Genomic DNA, 15000 nt, shown 5'->3' with positions numbered 1-15000 from the left:
AAACGTAACTTCGTACTACATGCAAACTAATGTTTTTGAATTTGTAGCTACAGACTGATTTAAAACTGTGGAAAATACTACAAAGAGCTGTGTGTGTGTGAATTTATATTAGTATTGTGTCATTATACTCACACTTTCCAGCAAGTGCATGTGTGTTTATTGCGATTAAGCCTTACTTTCTGCAGTGTCAGTGGAGGTTTTCAGCATGGCATTATATCATACAAACTAATATTTTTTAGATTTTTAGCTATATGGAATTATTTATTTCTAAATAAAAGGAAAGTCTAAAGTTATTATTGTGCTTTTAATGCATTTTTATTCAGTGCAATGTGTACTGTCCTCACTTTCCAGCAAGTGCATGTGTGTTTATTGTATTGGAGTCTAATTTTGTATGCTGTGTAGTTTTATTTAGCATTATTACATGCAAACTGATGTTGAATGAATATTTAACCACAGATATATTAAAAACCAAAGGAAGTATTGATCATATTTAATGCTGTTTAATGCACCTTCATGCCATACATTAAATGCAGCATGCACATTTTGCCACAACACCAGATGTAACTCCATACTGCATAACTGTAACTGTAGATTTATTAAAAACTATGGAAAAAATCAAAGCTTTAATGCACATTTTAAATGCAATTTCATGCTGTTCATTAAATGAAACAAACACATTTTACCAGAGCTGTACTCTTTAAAATAAATCGGGTAAAATGTGGATTAACCCAACATGTTTTAATAATTTTTTAAATTAAATTTATTAAATTTTATTTAATTTTAAAGTTGACAATTTTCCATAGTTTATCCAAAATTTGGGTTAAAAGCATTTATTTTTATTTATTTATATATATATATATATATATATATATATATATATATATATATATATATATATATATATATATATATATATATATATATATATATATATATAAATAAATATTTTTATTATCATATTTTTATTATCATTTTTTTAATCTTGTGCTTTTACTCTGTCTAGATGACAGAAATGACAGCTTTTAATAAATAAATAAGTCTGATATTTGTCCATCTTTGGGAGGATTGAGTGACACAGGAAGCATGCTCTCTTTTTTTTCATCAATCTCCCTCCCTCCCTCTCTCGTTCTCTCTCGTTCTATCTGTTATGTGTGTTTTCTCAGTACTGTGTAAAGCTGTGGTGGGGCTTTCGAGAGCAGCAGTAAAGGTCAGAGTGATCGACACTGTGTTTTAGCAGCTCGCAGAAAAAGAGAGAGGGAGGTAAATAAATGAAGCAGTGTAGAAAGTAATACTGCACATTTTTCTGTAAGTGGTAGGGTTAGGGATAGGGTTGGGGTAAAAAAAATACAGTTTAAAACAATGGAAACCTGTGGAGTGTCCACACAATTCACAAAAACAAAATCCTGTGTGTGTGTACTGTATGCGTGTGTGTTTGGGTTGTCACAATACTGGAATTTGGGATTAATCGATAAAGATTTTAAAAATGTCCATTTCCCGCTAACATTTGAGGACTCAACAGAATTGACTGGGATTGGCTGTGAAGGTCATCAGTTCACCGAACTCACTGCTGTTGGACACTGGGGCATTTCAAAATCACGTCGATCAGCTAGTTTGTTTTTAAGCTGACATACAAGCGTTTCGCTGATGAATCATGGCTTTTAAAACGCTCAAGTTTCCTTATATCTGTGGTTATACTCAGTAAACAGCGGTGAGTTCGGTAAACTGATGACATTCACGGCCAATCACAGCCATTTCTGTTGAGCATGCAACCACAATGGTAAATCAGCGCTGTTTAAGAACTTGCTCTTTACGAATTTACGAATTAAATTTCTGTATTTACAAACCATGTTTTGAATTTATGAATTAAATTTCTGTATTTACGAATCGTGTTTTGAATTTACGAATTGGATTTGTGTATTTTTGAATCGTGTTTTAAATTTAAGAATTATATTTGTGTATTTTAGAATCGTGTTTTGAATTTTTTGAATTAGATTTGTGTATTTTAGAATCATGTTTTAAATTTACTAATTGGATTTGTGTATTTTAGAATGGTGTTTTGAATTTACGAATTGGATTTGTGTATTAACAAATCGTGTTTTAAATTTACAAATAAAATTTCTGTATTTACGAATCGTGTTTTAAATTTACGAACAATTTCTGTATTTACGAATTGTGTTTTGAATTTACGAATTGGATTTGTGTATTTTTGAATCTTGTTTTGAATTTAGGAATTGGATTTGTGTATTTACGAATCGTGTTTTGAATTTGCAAATTAAATTTCTGTATTTACAAATCATGTTTTAAATTTACGAATGGGATTTGTGCAAATACAAATCATGTTTTCAATATTCAAATTGTATTTTGTAAATGAGACTGTGCTTTGGATGTATGAATTACATTTTGTAAATCTAATATTTTTGAGACTGATCTGGCTCCATAATAACTTGCTGTGTGCGTTTAAAATGAAATGCTGAAAAACTTGCAAACTGTGTGTGTGTGTGTGTGTGTGTGTGTGTGTGTGTGTGTGTGTGTGTGTGTGTGTGTGTGTGTGTGTGTGTGTGTGTTTGTATTTGAAATGAATTACTGAAAAACGTTTGTGTGTTAAAACAAAATGCTTAAAATCTTGCTGTGTGTTTGTGCACATGCAGAATCGTTTTACTATGTGTTTATTACATATGAAGATTTTTATAACAGATCTATTAGGTATTGTTTAGTATTAGCAATTTTGCATTTATACAATGTTAATACATTTAGAAATATTATATTATTCATTCATTCATTCATTTTCTTGTCAGCTTAGTCCTTTTATTTATCAGGGGTCACCACAGCGGAATGAGCCACCAACTTATCCAGCAAGTTTTACGCAGCGGATGCCCTTCGAGCCGCAACCCAACTCTGAGAAACATCCATATCCACACACACACACACACACACACACTCATACACTAAGGACAATTTAGCCTACCCAATTCACCTGTACCGCATGTCTTTGGACTGATGGGGGAAACCGGAGCACCTGGAGGAAACTCATAAGAATGCAGGGAGAACATGCAAACTCCATACAGAAACGCCAACTGAGCTGATGTTTAAACCAGCAACCCAAAGACCTTCTTGCTGAGGCGACAGCACTACCTACTGCGCCACTGCATCTCCTATATTATATTATATTATATTATATTATATTATATTATATTATATTATATTATATTATATTATATTATATTATATTATATTATATATAAATGAGTCAAATATGCTATATAAATATATAGATATGGATATTGATATGTAAAAATAATTATTATATAATATATTATAACATTAACATCAAATGAATTATTATATAATTTAAAGAAATAGATAGATTTTTCTCAGAATTTTCTGTTCTTTTATGGATTTACAGGGTTTTTTAATTCAATGTTTTTTTACATCACAATTATGTCTGCATTCAACATAAATAGAAACTGTAAATAAATAGTAAAAACACCCTGAATCACGAAAGTAGGAGAGTTTCTCCTGAAATATGCATTCACACAGCTGATAATGAACATGGTTTGTTTTGCTTTGTATTTTACAGACTCATTCACTTACTAACAATGTATTTATTTAGTCATTTACGTCGTTTCTCGATTCCTCTCTGATTGTAATTTCACTCTGTGACTCATTTTGAAAGGTTGTTCTGAGAATGTGACTAAAAGCAAAAGTAAAAATTAGGAAGTGGAGTTATTGTGATGAACGGCAGGCCTGTTTGTTGTGGCGTAGTAAATCGCACTCGTACACAGTCACATGCGCAATTAATGCGGTGACACCAGAGAAACATCTGTGACCTTGAAGCTCTTCAATACGAGGATGAAATTTGTAAGCAGTTTTGAAAAGAGCAGGAGTTTTAATGGATCAAGTGAAATGAGAAACGCTATGTTGGCTCGCATGCTTTTCCACATGGAGTTGTTTGGACTCGGAGTCGCAGGAAATGCACTTCAGCGTTGTCAGAAAACAGATAAACAACATTCAACTCAGGCCAGCCAAACGTTTGCATTGTGTAGAGCGAGGGTAAATATTCCTGTCTCTGACAAACACACACTAAGGCCAAATATGGGCATAGAAATTGAGGGATTTTTGTTTTCATCGCCGTCACGATTTGACAAACTCAGCAGACTAATGTGCACTTCTAGAGCTGTTACTTGAAACTTAAAAGAGGTAAACCGTAAAGCAATTCTTGGGTCACACTTTATTTTGATGGTCTGTTTGTTGAATTTATGTAACATGCCAACTAATTCTCATTAGATTATAAGTAGTCTGTTAGGTTAGGGTTTGAGTTGATGTAAGTTGACATGTACTTGCAAAGTTTCTTATAGTCAGTTAAATGTCTGTTGAAGGAGCAGTATCAGCAGATATTAAGCAGACGGTCTACTAATACTCAAATAAACCGTCAAGATAAAGTGTTACCAAGTCTTGTTACCTCTTAAGTAGAGGTGTGAACCTATACTGGTCTCACGGTTCGGTTACGATTATCATGCCTTCGGTTCGGTTCAATTCGATATCTCAGTGCATCACGTTGCAGTAACGATGCTTTCCATATACAGTGTTATATTTTAGGGGGGAGGCTATAACAAGCTGTCTGTAAAAAAAATAAAATAAAAAAATATGCACACGCACACACACACTTAAGCCCTTGCAACAGGGAGTGCTCACGCTGAGCGAAGCAGAAAAACAAAAAAAAATGAAAAAAAAGCAGCACTTTTCCGACGGTCCCTTACTGAGAGCTCCTCAGCGCGAGCTCTCCCGGCTAAACACATATTGCAAGGGCCTAAACGGAGCAGTGCTCATAATGTCGAGCGAAAAAAAAAGAAAGACAGCTGTTAAACATAACCAGCTTTGTCTTTTTGTAGGAAACACATTAGATCTTTTTAGGGTAAGAGTTTTTGAGTTATTGCCGTCTGTAACTGAATGTGTGTCAAGAATATCGAAAACAAAACCAACTGAACCGCGCTCATTTCTGGCGCCCCCCTGGATATGCAGCGCTCTTAGCATTTGCCTATGGTGCCTATGCCACGGGCCGGCCCTGAGTTGGCTGAGTGTTGTAAATACTCGCGCTCACCTCCCTCGGGACAGAGCGCATAGGAGATAAATGACGTCAGTACATAATAACCGGTTATGATTATTACTGAACCGATATCTTATTGTCCGTGTCTGCATCGCGGTGCACTGAAGAAACAATTCATTTTGACACCCCTACTCTTAAGGCCCAAGCTGTTTTTTTTATATTCATTTTTTTATTTTTCTTTGCTATTTGGGCTTATTGGAACCTAATTAGAGTAAAACCTAAGTGTCATCTTTTTATATGTTGTACTTTTAGAGAAAAATGATGTCTATATATGTGGACTCGTGTTCTGAATTTACAAAAACACAAAGTCACCTTTGTGTAATAGAATGAAAAACTCTTTATTTCTGCCTTAAACAGCATTTCTTTTCCTCACTGTTTCTTAATGCATTTAAAACACCTACACACATTTTTTTAGCATGTTTTGACTAAGTAAAAACAAAACTTTTTGTACATATTGGTCAGTTAAAATAGTGTTTGGGACATTTCACATGCTGCAAAACAGTTGCAGTATGACACTGTATGTCTGTAACAAAATCTAAAACATAAAATACAAGTATGGATTAAAATAAATGTCCTAAATATTTTGTGCGTAAATAAAATTCATGCATTTGTAATTATAAAATCGTAAAGGAAAACGGAGCGGACTCGTAATTTTACGAGGGTACAATTCCAAAATCTGCGATTAGAACAGATACAGTTTCGACATTTTCTTTGTCTGTTTATATATGAATGATAAATTTACAATGGTTGTACTTTACAAATTCGAAATGCAGTTTCACCACGGACATGACAACCTGATTACGAGTACGAATCAAAAAGCGTCACTTTACTGTCAAAATTACATCACCGCTGTCACAGGCATTAATAAACAAGCGAGAGCCATCGATCACATCGCGCTTGCTGGACACTCGAGCTCCCACACACCGTCTCAGGTTCAATTTTTGTTATTCCGTTTTTGAGAAATGAGCTGTAATAAAGGTTGAGACTAAATGAGGTCCATTTTCGCTGTGTTTCTTGGACATTTTACAGAATCAAAATTAAGAACTAAGACACAGCTAACCTCACACCCGCTCTCTAAAATAAAATCTGATAAGTGTTTTTCACATATATTTGGGTTATGAGCATGTTTTAAGTAAAACATTCTCATATCTTTTGCGAGTTATTTGAGATGTATAACACAGCGTCCGCATAGAGAGACACTGAAGCGCTGCTGTGTACAGCGATTTGACAGATAAATATGGATTTGTTGTGAAATTGTTTACAGTGCTAAACAACATTTTCCATTGTGTACATCCTTGTTTACATCCTTGCTACAGCATAACGTTAATACTAGAAACTGTGCATGTAATTAATCAATTTTAACAAGTAAACTTACTTATAGGTTGTGGCTCACAATCCACAGCTTCTTCTATTATGGTTGGAGTTGCTCCTTAAAAAAAAAAAAAAAAAAAAAATATATATATATATATATATATATATATATATATATATATATTGTCATTTATTAGGCAAATAAATCTTGGCTACGGGCCATTGGTTATACTTCACTATTTTTTTTAGGTGTTCTTTTAACTATTTAGGAATATTAATTGAGTTAGCTGCTTGTTAGTCTGTGTAATTAATTGTGAATACTTTACTGAGTACATGGAACATGTACCAGTGGTCTCTTTTTTTTTTAAATGAACAATTGCTACCATAAAGTCAAATTACACTAGATAAAGTCAAAGTGGTGTTAGTGAGACCAGCAGGGGGCGCCCAATCTGCGGTCTGTGTGGGTCCTAATGCCCCAGTATAGTGACGGGGACTCTATATTGTTTAGTGAGCGCCGTCTTTTAGATGAGATGTTAAACCGACGTCCTGACTCTCTGTGGTCGTTAAAAATCCCAGGATGTCATTCGAATTAAGAGAGTTAGTTGCTTGTTAGTAAAGTATGCACAATTAATTACACAGACTGAGTACATGGAACATGTACCGGTGGTCTCTTTTTTTAAAATAAACAATTGCTACCATAAAGTCAAATTACACTAGATAAAGTCAAAGTGGTGCCCACTTCTGCGGTCTGTGTGGGTCCTAATGCCCCAGTTTAGCGAGCGCCGTTATTTTTTGTTAAACCGACGTCCTGACTCTCTGTGGTTGTTTAAAATCCCAGGATGTCCTTCGAAAAAGAAGTTTAACCCAGGCATCCTGGCCAAATCTGCCCACTTACCTCAACCATCCCCATAATTGCCTTCAATACTCTGTCTCCTCTCCACCAATCAGCTGGTGTGTGGTGTGTGGTCTGGTGCAATATGGCTGCCATTGCGTCATCCAGGTAGGTGCTGCACTCAGGTGGTGGTTGAGGACATTTCCCCAAAAATGAGTAAAGCGTGTTGAGTGTCTAGAGGAGCGCAATATCAATGTAAGGAAGTATTATTATTATTAGCATTATTATTAATATTATTAAACCACTCTGTCACCAGTCTAGCTGTGTGTATTGGTGCATTATCATCATAATACATGCCACCGCCTTCAGGATACAATTTTTTAACCATTGGGTTCATGGACCTCCAGAATGGTTCGGTAGTCCTTGGTAGTGACCATCTAGTGCTAGTATTGGGCCTAGGGAATGCCATGATATTGCAGCCCAAACCATCACTGATCCACCCCCCCACCTCCACTCTGGACATGCAAAAGTCCGGGTTGTATGCTTTTTTGGGATTCTCCACTCCATAACTCTCCCAGATGTGGAAAAGTGAAGGTGGACTCATCAGAGAACAATACATGTTTCACATTACCCACAGCTCAAGACTTTTGGCTGCTGGCTCCATTCAAACGGACCTTTCGCATTGGCATGGGTGATCACAGGTTTGGCTATAGCAGCCCGGCCATGTACGTTGACCCTGTGGAGCTCCCAACGAACAGATTTAGTAGAAACAGGAGAGTTGAGGTGCACATTTAATTTTGGGATACAATCTGAGGGCTACTCACACTATGCCATCCGTACCGTGCCCAGGCCCGTTTCCCGGATAGTTTGAGAAGTGTGAGTGCGCTGAATCGGGCTCAAGCACGGTTGACTTGGCCGGCCCTGGCCCGGTTGGAAGAGGTGTGCCTGAGCGCAGTTCACTTGGGCTTTGGCGTGGTACGCTTGTGTGTGAGTGCAAAACGCGCCAAAGCCCAAAACTGAAAGCAAGACGTGACTTTTAAGGGGCTGTTTCATATGGAGTTATTAATTATTCTTACTGTTCAGTGATCGCAAACTGCCGTAGTTTATTAAAGACGAGAACTCCTCACAGCACGACAGCTGCGCGCCTTCAGCAGACCTCCTCATTCCTGCAGCACGAGAGCTTTATGATTGTTTATGAGCGCCAAAAGTGGCGGATCTGTTCGGCTAAATATCTGACTGCGTGTCACCGCATCCCTAAGGACTGTTTGGCGAAATATTTGACTGCATGTCACTGCATATTAAACGACTAAAACGATATAACAAGAGAAATCTCCACTGTGCTGCTGAGTGAGAGAGCGCTTCTCACTGAACAGCGCAGCAGCGATGACGTAAGCGTGCAGAGGCCCATTTGTGGTGTGAGTGCGGGCCGTCGGGGGAGACGGGAGGGGGGACAAGCGTGCTTTGGCCCGGTTCGAGGCAACTGTACCTAGCGTGAGTACGGCCTGAGATATCACCCGGACATCCCTTTCAGACAGATGTCCTCAGTTAGTCCTGTTGAATGTGGTTTGTCCTTCTTGGTGGTTTGTCAACATTACTCTGGATCCCGTAGCTCTTAATACATCACAGAGACTTGAACGCTGATATCTCACTCATATTGTTGTGTGCATTGCAATATTTTAAGCAAAACTGTGCTATTACTCTGCTAATCAAACCTTCACGCTCTTCTCTAGTGGAACGTGCAATGAAGATTGGTCTGATTCAGCCATAAAACCTCCAACACTAAATTGGCCAGGGTTTCAGTTTCATTGTCCAGCCCCTGTACATGCTCTGTCTACATTGCTTTCTGTGGAATACAATGAAAAGAGATTGTGGAACACACCAAAGCCACTACCAGAACTGACCGTTGGCCCTACATGGTTTATTGGCTTGGTGTGTACCGGCCTTGAGACTTCTGGATGTTTAAATACTGGAGTTTTTTGTAGGTCTATTATTGAGTCGCATGCATTTGTCTTAGTGGTGAGAAAAAGAGAAGAGAAACAAATCATCAGCTTTACTGCTGGTGTCGTGGGGTGTGTAATCCTTCGATCACTTCTTCTTCTCCTGGAATTGAAGCAGAAGTGCATGTTTCTACAGTATGTGGGATGTGAATGAGGGTTTTCTCCTCTCTGTGTGAGAGTAGAAACTGCCATTCAAAGAGGAAAGATGTTAATATTAAATTAAGCACTGCTGCTTTGGCACGAGCCTGTGCGTGTGAAGCTATTTTAAGCCATGATTCAGCCTGATTCACTCCTAATGTCAGATATCGTGCGAGACACAAACAGCTTCTTCATGGCGGGATCTTTGATGTGTCTGAAATGACGGGATGCACGCTGGAAATTCCTGCAGCTCTCAGAGAGACCGGATCCATTCGCCACTTCCCAGAATCCTCTCTCCTCTTTCCCCAAGGAGATGTGCTGTGTGTGTTTTGCGTCTACGTGTGTATGTGTGTACGTGTGTGTGTGGGCGTAGGTTGAAGGTTTCAGATCACGGGTCATAGCTCTATTCTCTTAATTTCCAGATGAACATTCTTTGGCTAATCCCAGTAGAACAAGAAAATGATCCCTCTGTCGTTTCTCTCTCTCTGTTTTAAACCACACTGGACGACATCTTTGAGTGTGTCCTGCACTAGAAATGCATGCATTTAGCTTTATAAGCAGGGCTTTACATTAACACCCGCCAAATGCTGGTAGATTTCAGCTTTGGCGGGTTAGACAGACAACTCCACTAGCCACTTTTGGCTAGTTGAAAATAATTTTTAAATTGTAGTTTTCTTAAAAGCAGGGTTCGACAATAAGGATGGCCCAGTATGCGTTCAAATGTGATCTTAGAATTAAGAAACAGCACAACTAACAAAAATAATTGCGTTTGCGCGAGCAATAGAAAGGCAAGGCAAGTTTATTTATATAGCACATTTCATACACAGTGGCAATTCAAAGTGCTTTACATAAACAAGAATAAAAGAAACAAATAAAATAAAAATAAAAACAAATAATAAAAATGCGTAAAAACAGCAAAACATAAAAACAGGTAAAATTTGATATAAAAAAATAAAGAAGAGGAGAAAAACATGATAGTGCAATCTGTCGGAAGCAGCACAGTGCTCATTCAGTAAAGGCACAGCTAAACAGATGTGTTTTCAGTCTTGATTTGAATGTGCCTAATGTTGGAGCACATCTGATCATATCTGGAAGCTGATTCCAGCAGCGAGGGGCATAGTGGCTGAAGGCAGATTCACCCTGCTTTGACTGAACTCTTGGAACTTCTAGTTTATATGATCCTAAAGATCTGAATGATCTGTTAGGTTTGTATTCAGTGAGCAAATCTGTGATGTATTTAGGTCCTAGGCCATTTAGTGATTTATAGACCAGTAATAATACTTTAAAATCTATTCTGAATGTAACTGGCAGCCAGTGTAGAGACCTGAGGACAGGTGTGATGTGCTCTGATTTCCTGCTTCTGGAAAAGTATAATACTGAACGAGAGGAGGATAAGTCGCAGCTGAAAACGACTGTTTAGAGCGCATGCGCGCTCCTGTTTCCTTGCTTGAAGCAACCAAGCCTGGAACGCAACTGTGATCGGTACTCTTTCATATACTCTTTTCAGACCAGACAAAAAGTGATACTAATGCACCCACAGTCTTGCTGCTTTCAAGAGCTCCAAATATGTCTTTTTGCAAGCAGCACCGGTTGCTTTGGCTTTGAACAGATTATTAATTGGCCTTATCTGTGTGATCATCCTTCCTTTATCACACAGTATGTTTTTCACCTGCTATCTTTTGCTTATGGTTATTTTTGTTTATGTGGTTAAATTATCATTTTTTACAACAACATTGCTTTAATATGAGATTAACTCTCCATTTGTGTAATTAACTGGTGATCTGAGAGACCTTTAGCGAGGACAGATGACTGTGCATATTTTTGATACATAACAATAATTATTTTTAAAAGTCAATTGTTTTTCTTATTTTTTTTTAAAGAAATGTTTTGTTAAATAAAACGTATAGCATACAGCTATATTTAGCTTGTTTTGACACATTTAAAATTTGTGGCAAAGAAATAATCATTGTTTGGTGTGGTCAGGGATAAATTGGGGAGGTCCTTAATTTTGAGTTCTGAAAAGTCATGTGAATTAAAAACTAATTGCAGTATAACACTATGAAACCATGACCCATTTGCTCATACACGACACACAAAACGTGAAATGAATGAGGAGGCATGTGGACAAAACACCAAATCTAAATCAAGTAATTTTAACAGGTCAAAGTCATATTTATGCATATAAAAATATTTTCCCAACAACAAAATTGTAGCTAGTGAAAATGCAGAGTGGCTAGTAATATTGGAAAACTTGTAGCCACTGCGGCTGGTGATCCAAAAAGTATATGTCAAGCCCTGTTTATAAGGTATATATTTTTGACTAGGGTCTATTGGGTAAACGCTGTTATTAAACAACATAATATTTCATATTATATATACACTTTAAGGGCAACTGTTATGCAAAAATCACCATTATAAAGGGTTTAAACACAGTTGTGTTGTAACAGTGTATGAATATAATCAGCTTCTAATGGTAATAAATTATTATTTTTATTGTTTATAACCACACTTGATAAAACAGTCTGCAGAAACACTTTGAATGACATTCTCCTCTTGTGCGTGTCATCAGATGAGGAAAGCCCCGCCCATTCGTGACAATCTCTCCCTCATTAGCATAGGACATTAGTTGTATTTGAATCTGCCAATATGCTGACACACAGGCATTTGTAGCTCCGCCCTCTTTTGAAAAGAACACAATCTCATTTTTTGTTTGTTTGTTTGTTTTCCAGTGTTCATTCATTCATTTTCTTTTCGGCTTAGTCGCTTTATTAATCCGGGGTCGCCTTAGCGGAATGAACCGCCAACTCATCCAGCACTGCAAAACATCTCTGGGAAACATCCACACACACTCATTCACACTCACTATAGACATTTTAACCTACCCAATTCACCTGTACCACATGTCTTTGGACTGTGGGGGAAACCGGAGCACCCGGAGGAAACCCACAGAAACGCGGGGAGAACATGCAAACTCCACACAGAAACGCCAACTGAGCCGAGGCTCGAACCAGCGACCTTCTAGCTGTGAGGCGACAGCACTACCTACTGCGCCACTGTGTCACCCTTTTTCCAGTGTTGTGTAATATATACGAAAGTGTAGTGACAAATAAAGGCTTGATTGATTGATATAAAACTATAAAGACAATATTCATGCTCAATATTTACAGAGTTACTGATATTTTTTTGATGTGTATATGCAATGTTTTTCACATCTTTTGTGAAAGAATAAGAATATTTGATATATTTCTTATATTCTGTTGCATTCTTTTGTGTTTTAGGACTACAGAATGCCAAAGATTTCCGTACACTGTTCAGACATCAAAGAGATTCGACGCTGTAATCGCCTAGAGATGCCTGATAACATGAACACATTCGTCTTAAAGGTAAATCAAGACTTCAGACAGACATAAACTGCTTAATGGCAATGACAAAAATAGATACAGTTGAGGTCAGAATTATTAGCGTCCCTTTTAAAAATATTTCATAAATGATGTTTAACAGAGCAAGGAAATGTTCGGTGTATGTCTGATAATATTTTTTCTTTTGGAGAGAGTCTTATTTGTTTTATTTCAGCTAGAATAAAAGCAGTTTTTAATTTTTTAAGACTATTGTAAGGTCAAAATTATTAGCCTCGTTAAGCTATATTTATTTTTGATAGTCTACAGACCAAACCATCGTTATACAATAACTTGCCTAATTACCCTAACCTGCCTAATTAACCTAATTAACCTAGTTAAGCCTTTAAATATCACTTTAAGCTGTAGAGAAGTGTCTTGAAGAATAGCTATTCAAATATTATTTACTGTCATCATAGCAAAAATAAAATATTATTTAATAATATAATATATATATATATATATATATATATATATATATATATATATATATATATATATATATATATATATATATATATATATATAATATTATAATGTTATTAGAGATGAATTATTAAAACTGTTATGTTTAGGAATGTGTTGAAAAATCTGCTGTCTGTTAAACAAAAATTAAGGAAAAAAATAAACGGGGGGGCGAATAACTCTGACTTCAACTGTATATATTTCAGGCGGATTCTTTTGGGTGTTACTTTGTTGTGTTGCGTTGTGTTGTGTTGTGTTGTGTTGTGTTGTGTTGTGTTGCGTAGTGATGTGATGTGAATGAATGTGTTGTGATGTGATGTGATGTAAATGTGTTGTGTTGTGTTGTGTTGTGTTGTGTTGTGTTGTGATGTGATGTGATGTGAATGAATGTGTTGTGTTGTGTTGTGTTGTGTTGTGTTGTGATGTGATGTGATGTGAATGAATGTGTTGTGTTGTGTTGTGTTGTGTTGTGATGTGATGTGATGTGAATGAATGTGTTGTGTTGTGTTGTGTTGTGTTGTGATGTGATGTGAATGAATGTGTTGTGTTGTTGTGTTGTGTTGTGTTGTGTTGTGTTGTGTTGCGTTGTGTTGTGATGTGATGTGAATGAATGTGTTGTGTTGTGTTGTGTTGTGTTGCGTTGCGTTGTGTTGTGATGTGATGTGATGTGAATGAATGTGTTGTGTTGTGATGTGAATGAATGTGTTGTGTTGTGTTGTGATGTGATGTGATGTGATGTGATGTGAATGAATGTGTTGTGTTGTGATGTGATGTGATGTGAATGAATGTGTTGTGTTGTGTTGTGTTGTGTTGTGTTGTTGTGTTGTGTTGCGTTGCGTTGTGTTGTGTTGTGATGTGATGTGAATGAATGTGTTGTGATGTGATGTGATGTGATGTGATGTGAATGAATGTGTTGTGTTGTGATGTGATGTGATGTGAATGAATGTGTTGTGTTGTGTTGCGTTGCGTTGTGTTGTGTTGTGATGTGATGTGAATGTGTTGTGTTGTGTTGTGATGTGATGTGAATGAATGTGTTGTGTTGTGTTGTGTTGCGTTGCGTTGTGTTGTGTTGTGATGTGATGTGAATGAATGTGTTGTGATGTGATGTGATGTGATGTGAATGAATGTGTTGTGTTGTGTTGTGTTGTGTTGTGTTGTGTTGTGTTGCGTTGCGTTGTGTTGTGATGTGATGTGATGTGAATGAATGAATGTGTTGTGTTGTGTTGTGTTGCGTTGTGTTGTGTTGTGTTGTGTTGTGATGTGATGTGATGTGATGTGAATGAATGTGTTGTGTTGTGTTGTGTTGTGTTGTGTTGCGTTGTGTTGTGTTGTGATGTGATGTGATGTGATGTGATGTGAATGAATGTGTTGTGTTGTGTTGTGTTGTGTTGTGTTGTGATGTGATGTGATGTGATGTGAATGAATGTGTTGTGTTGTGTTGTGTTGTGTTGTGTTGTGTTGTGATGTGATGTGATGTGATGTGAATGAATGTGTTGTGATGTGATGTGATGTGATGTGATGTGATGTGAATGAATGTGTTGTGTTGTGTTGTGTTGTGTTGTGTTGTGTTGTGTTGTGTTGTATTGTGTTGCGTTGTGTTGTGATGTGATGTGAATGAATGTGTTGTGATGTGATGTGATAATAATTTTTTTGTGTGTTTAAAGCTGGAAAAAAAGGTTTTCATTAACAGGGTCTTCAAAATCTTTTTACAAAACATGAAAACCTTTGTCCACTCACTTATATTGACATTGTTGATCT

The 15000-nt window shown here is 36.9% G+C and overlaps 1 protein-coding gene across 1 annotated transcript in view; it reads left to right on the top strand.

Annotated features, from left to right (window-relative positions):
• sh2b3 (SH2B adaptor protein 3) overlaps positions 1 to 15000 on the top strand; it is a 122028-nt gene that overhangs the window by 78398 nt on the left and 28630 nt on the right. The window contains 1 exon segment of the mRNA NM_001442778.1: positions 12661 to 12765. Within this exon segment, the coding sequence (NP_001429707.1) occupies positions 12661 to 12765 (105 nt within the window).

This window comes from Danio rerio, chromosome 5 (genome assembly GCF_052040795.2).
Source record: "Danio rerio strain M-AB ecotype USA chromosome 5, GRCz13ab, whole genome shotgun sequence".
Classification (NCBI taxonomy): Eukaryota; Metazoa; Chordata; class Actinopteri; order Cypriniformes; family Danionidae; genus Danio; species Danio rerio.
The sequence above is the reverse complement of the archived record's forward strand: the minus strand, read 5'-3'. Positions and strand labels throughout refer to the sequence as shown.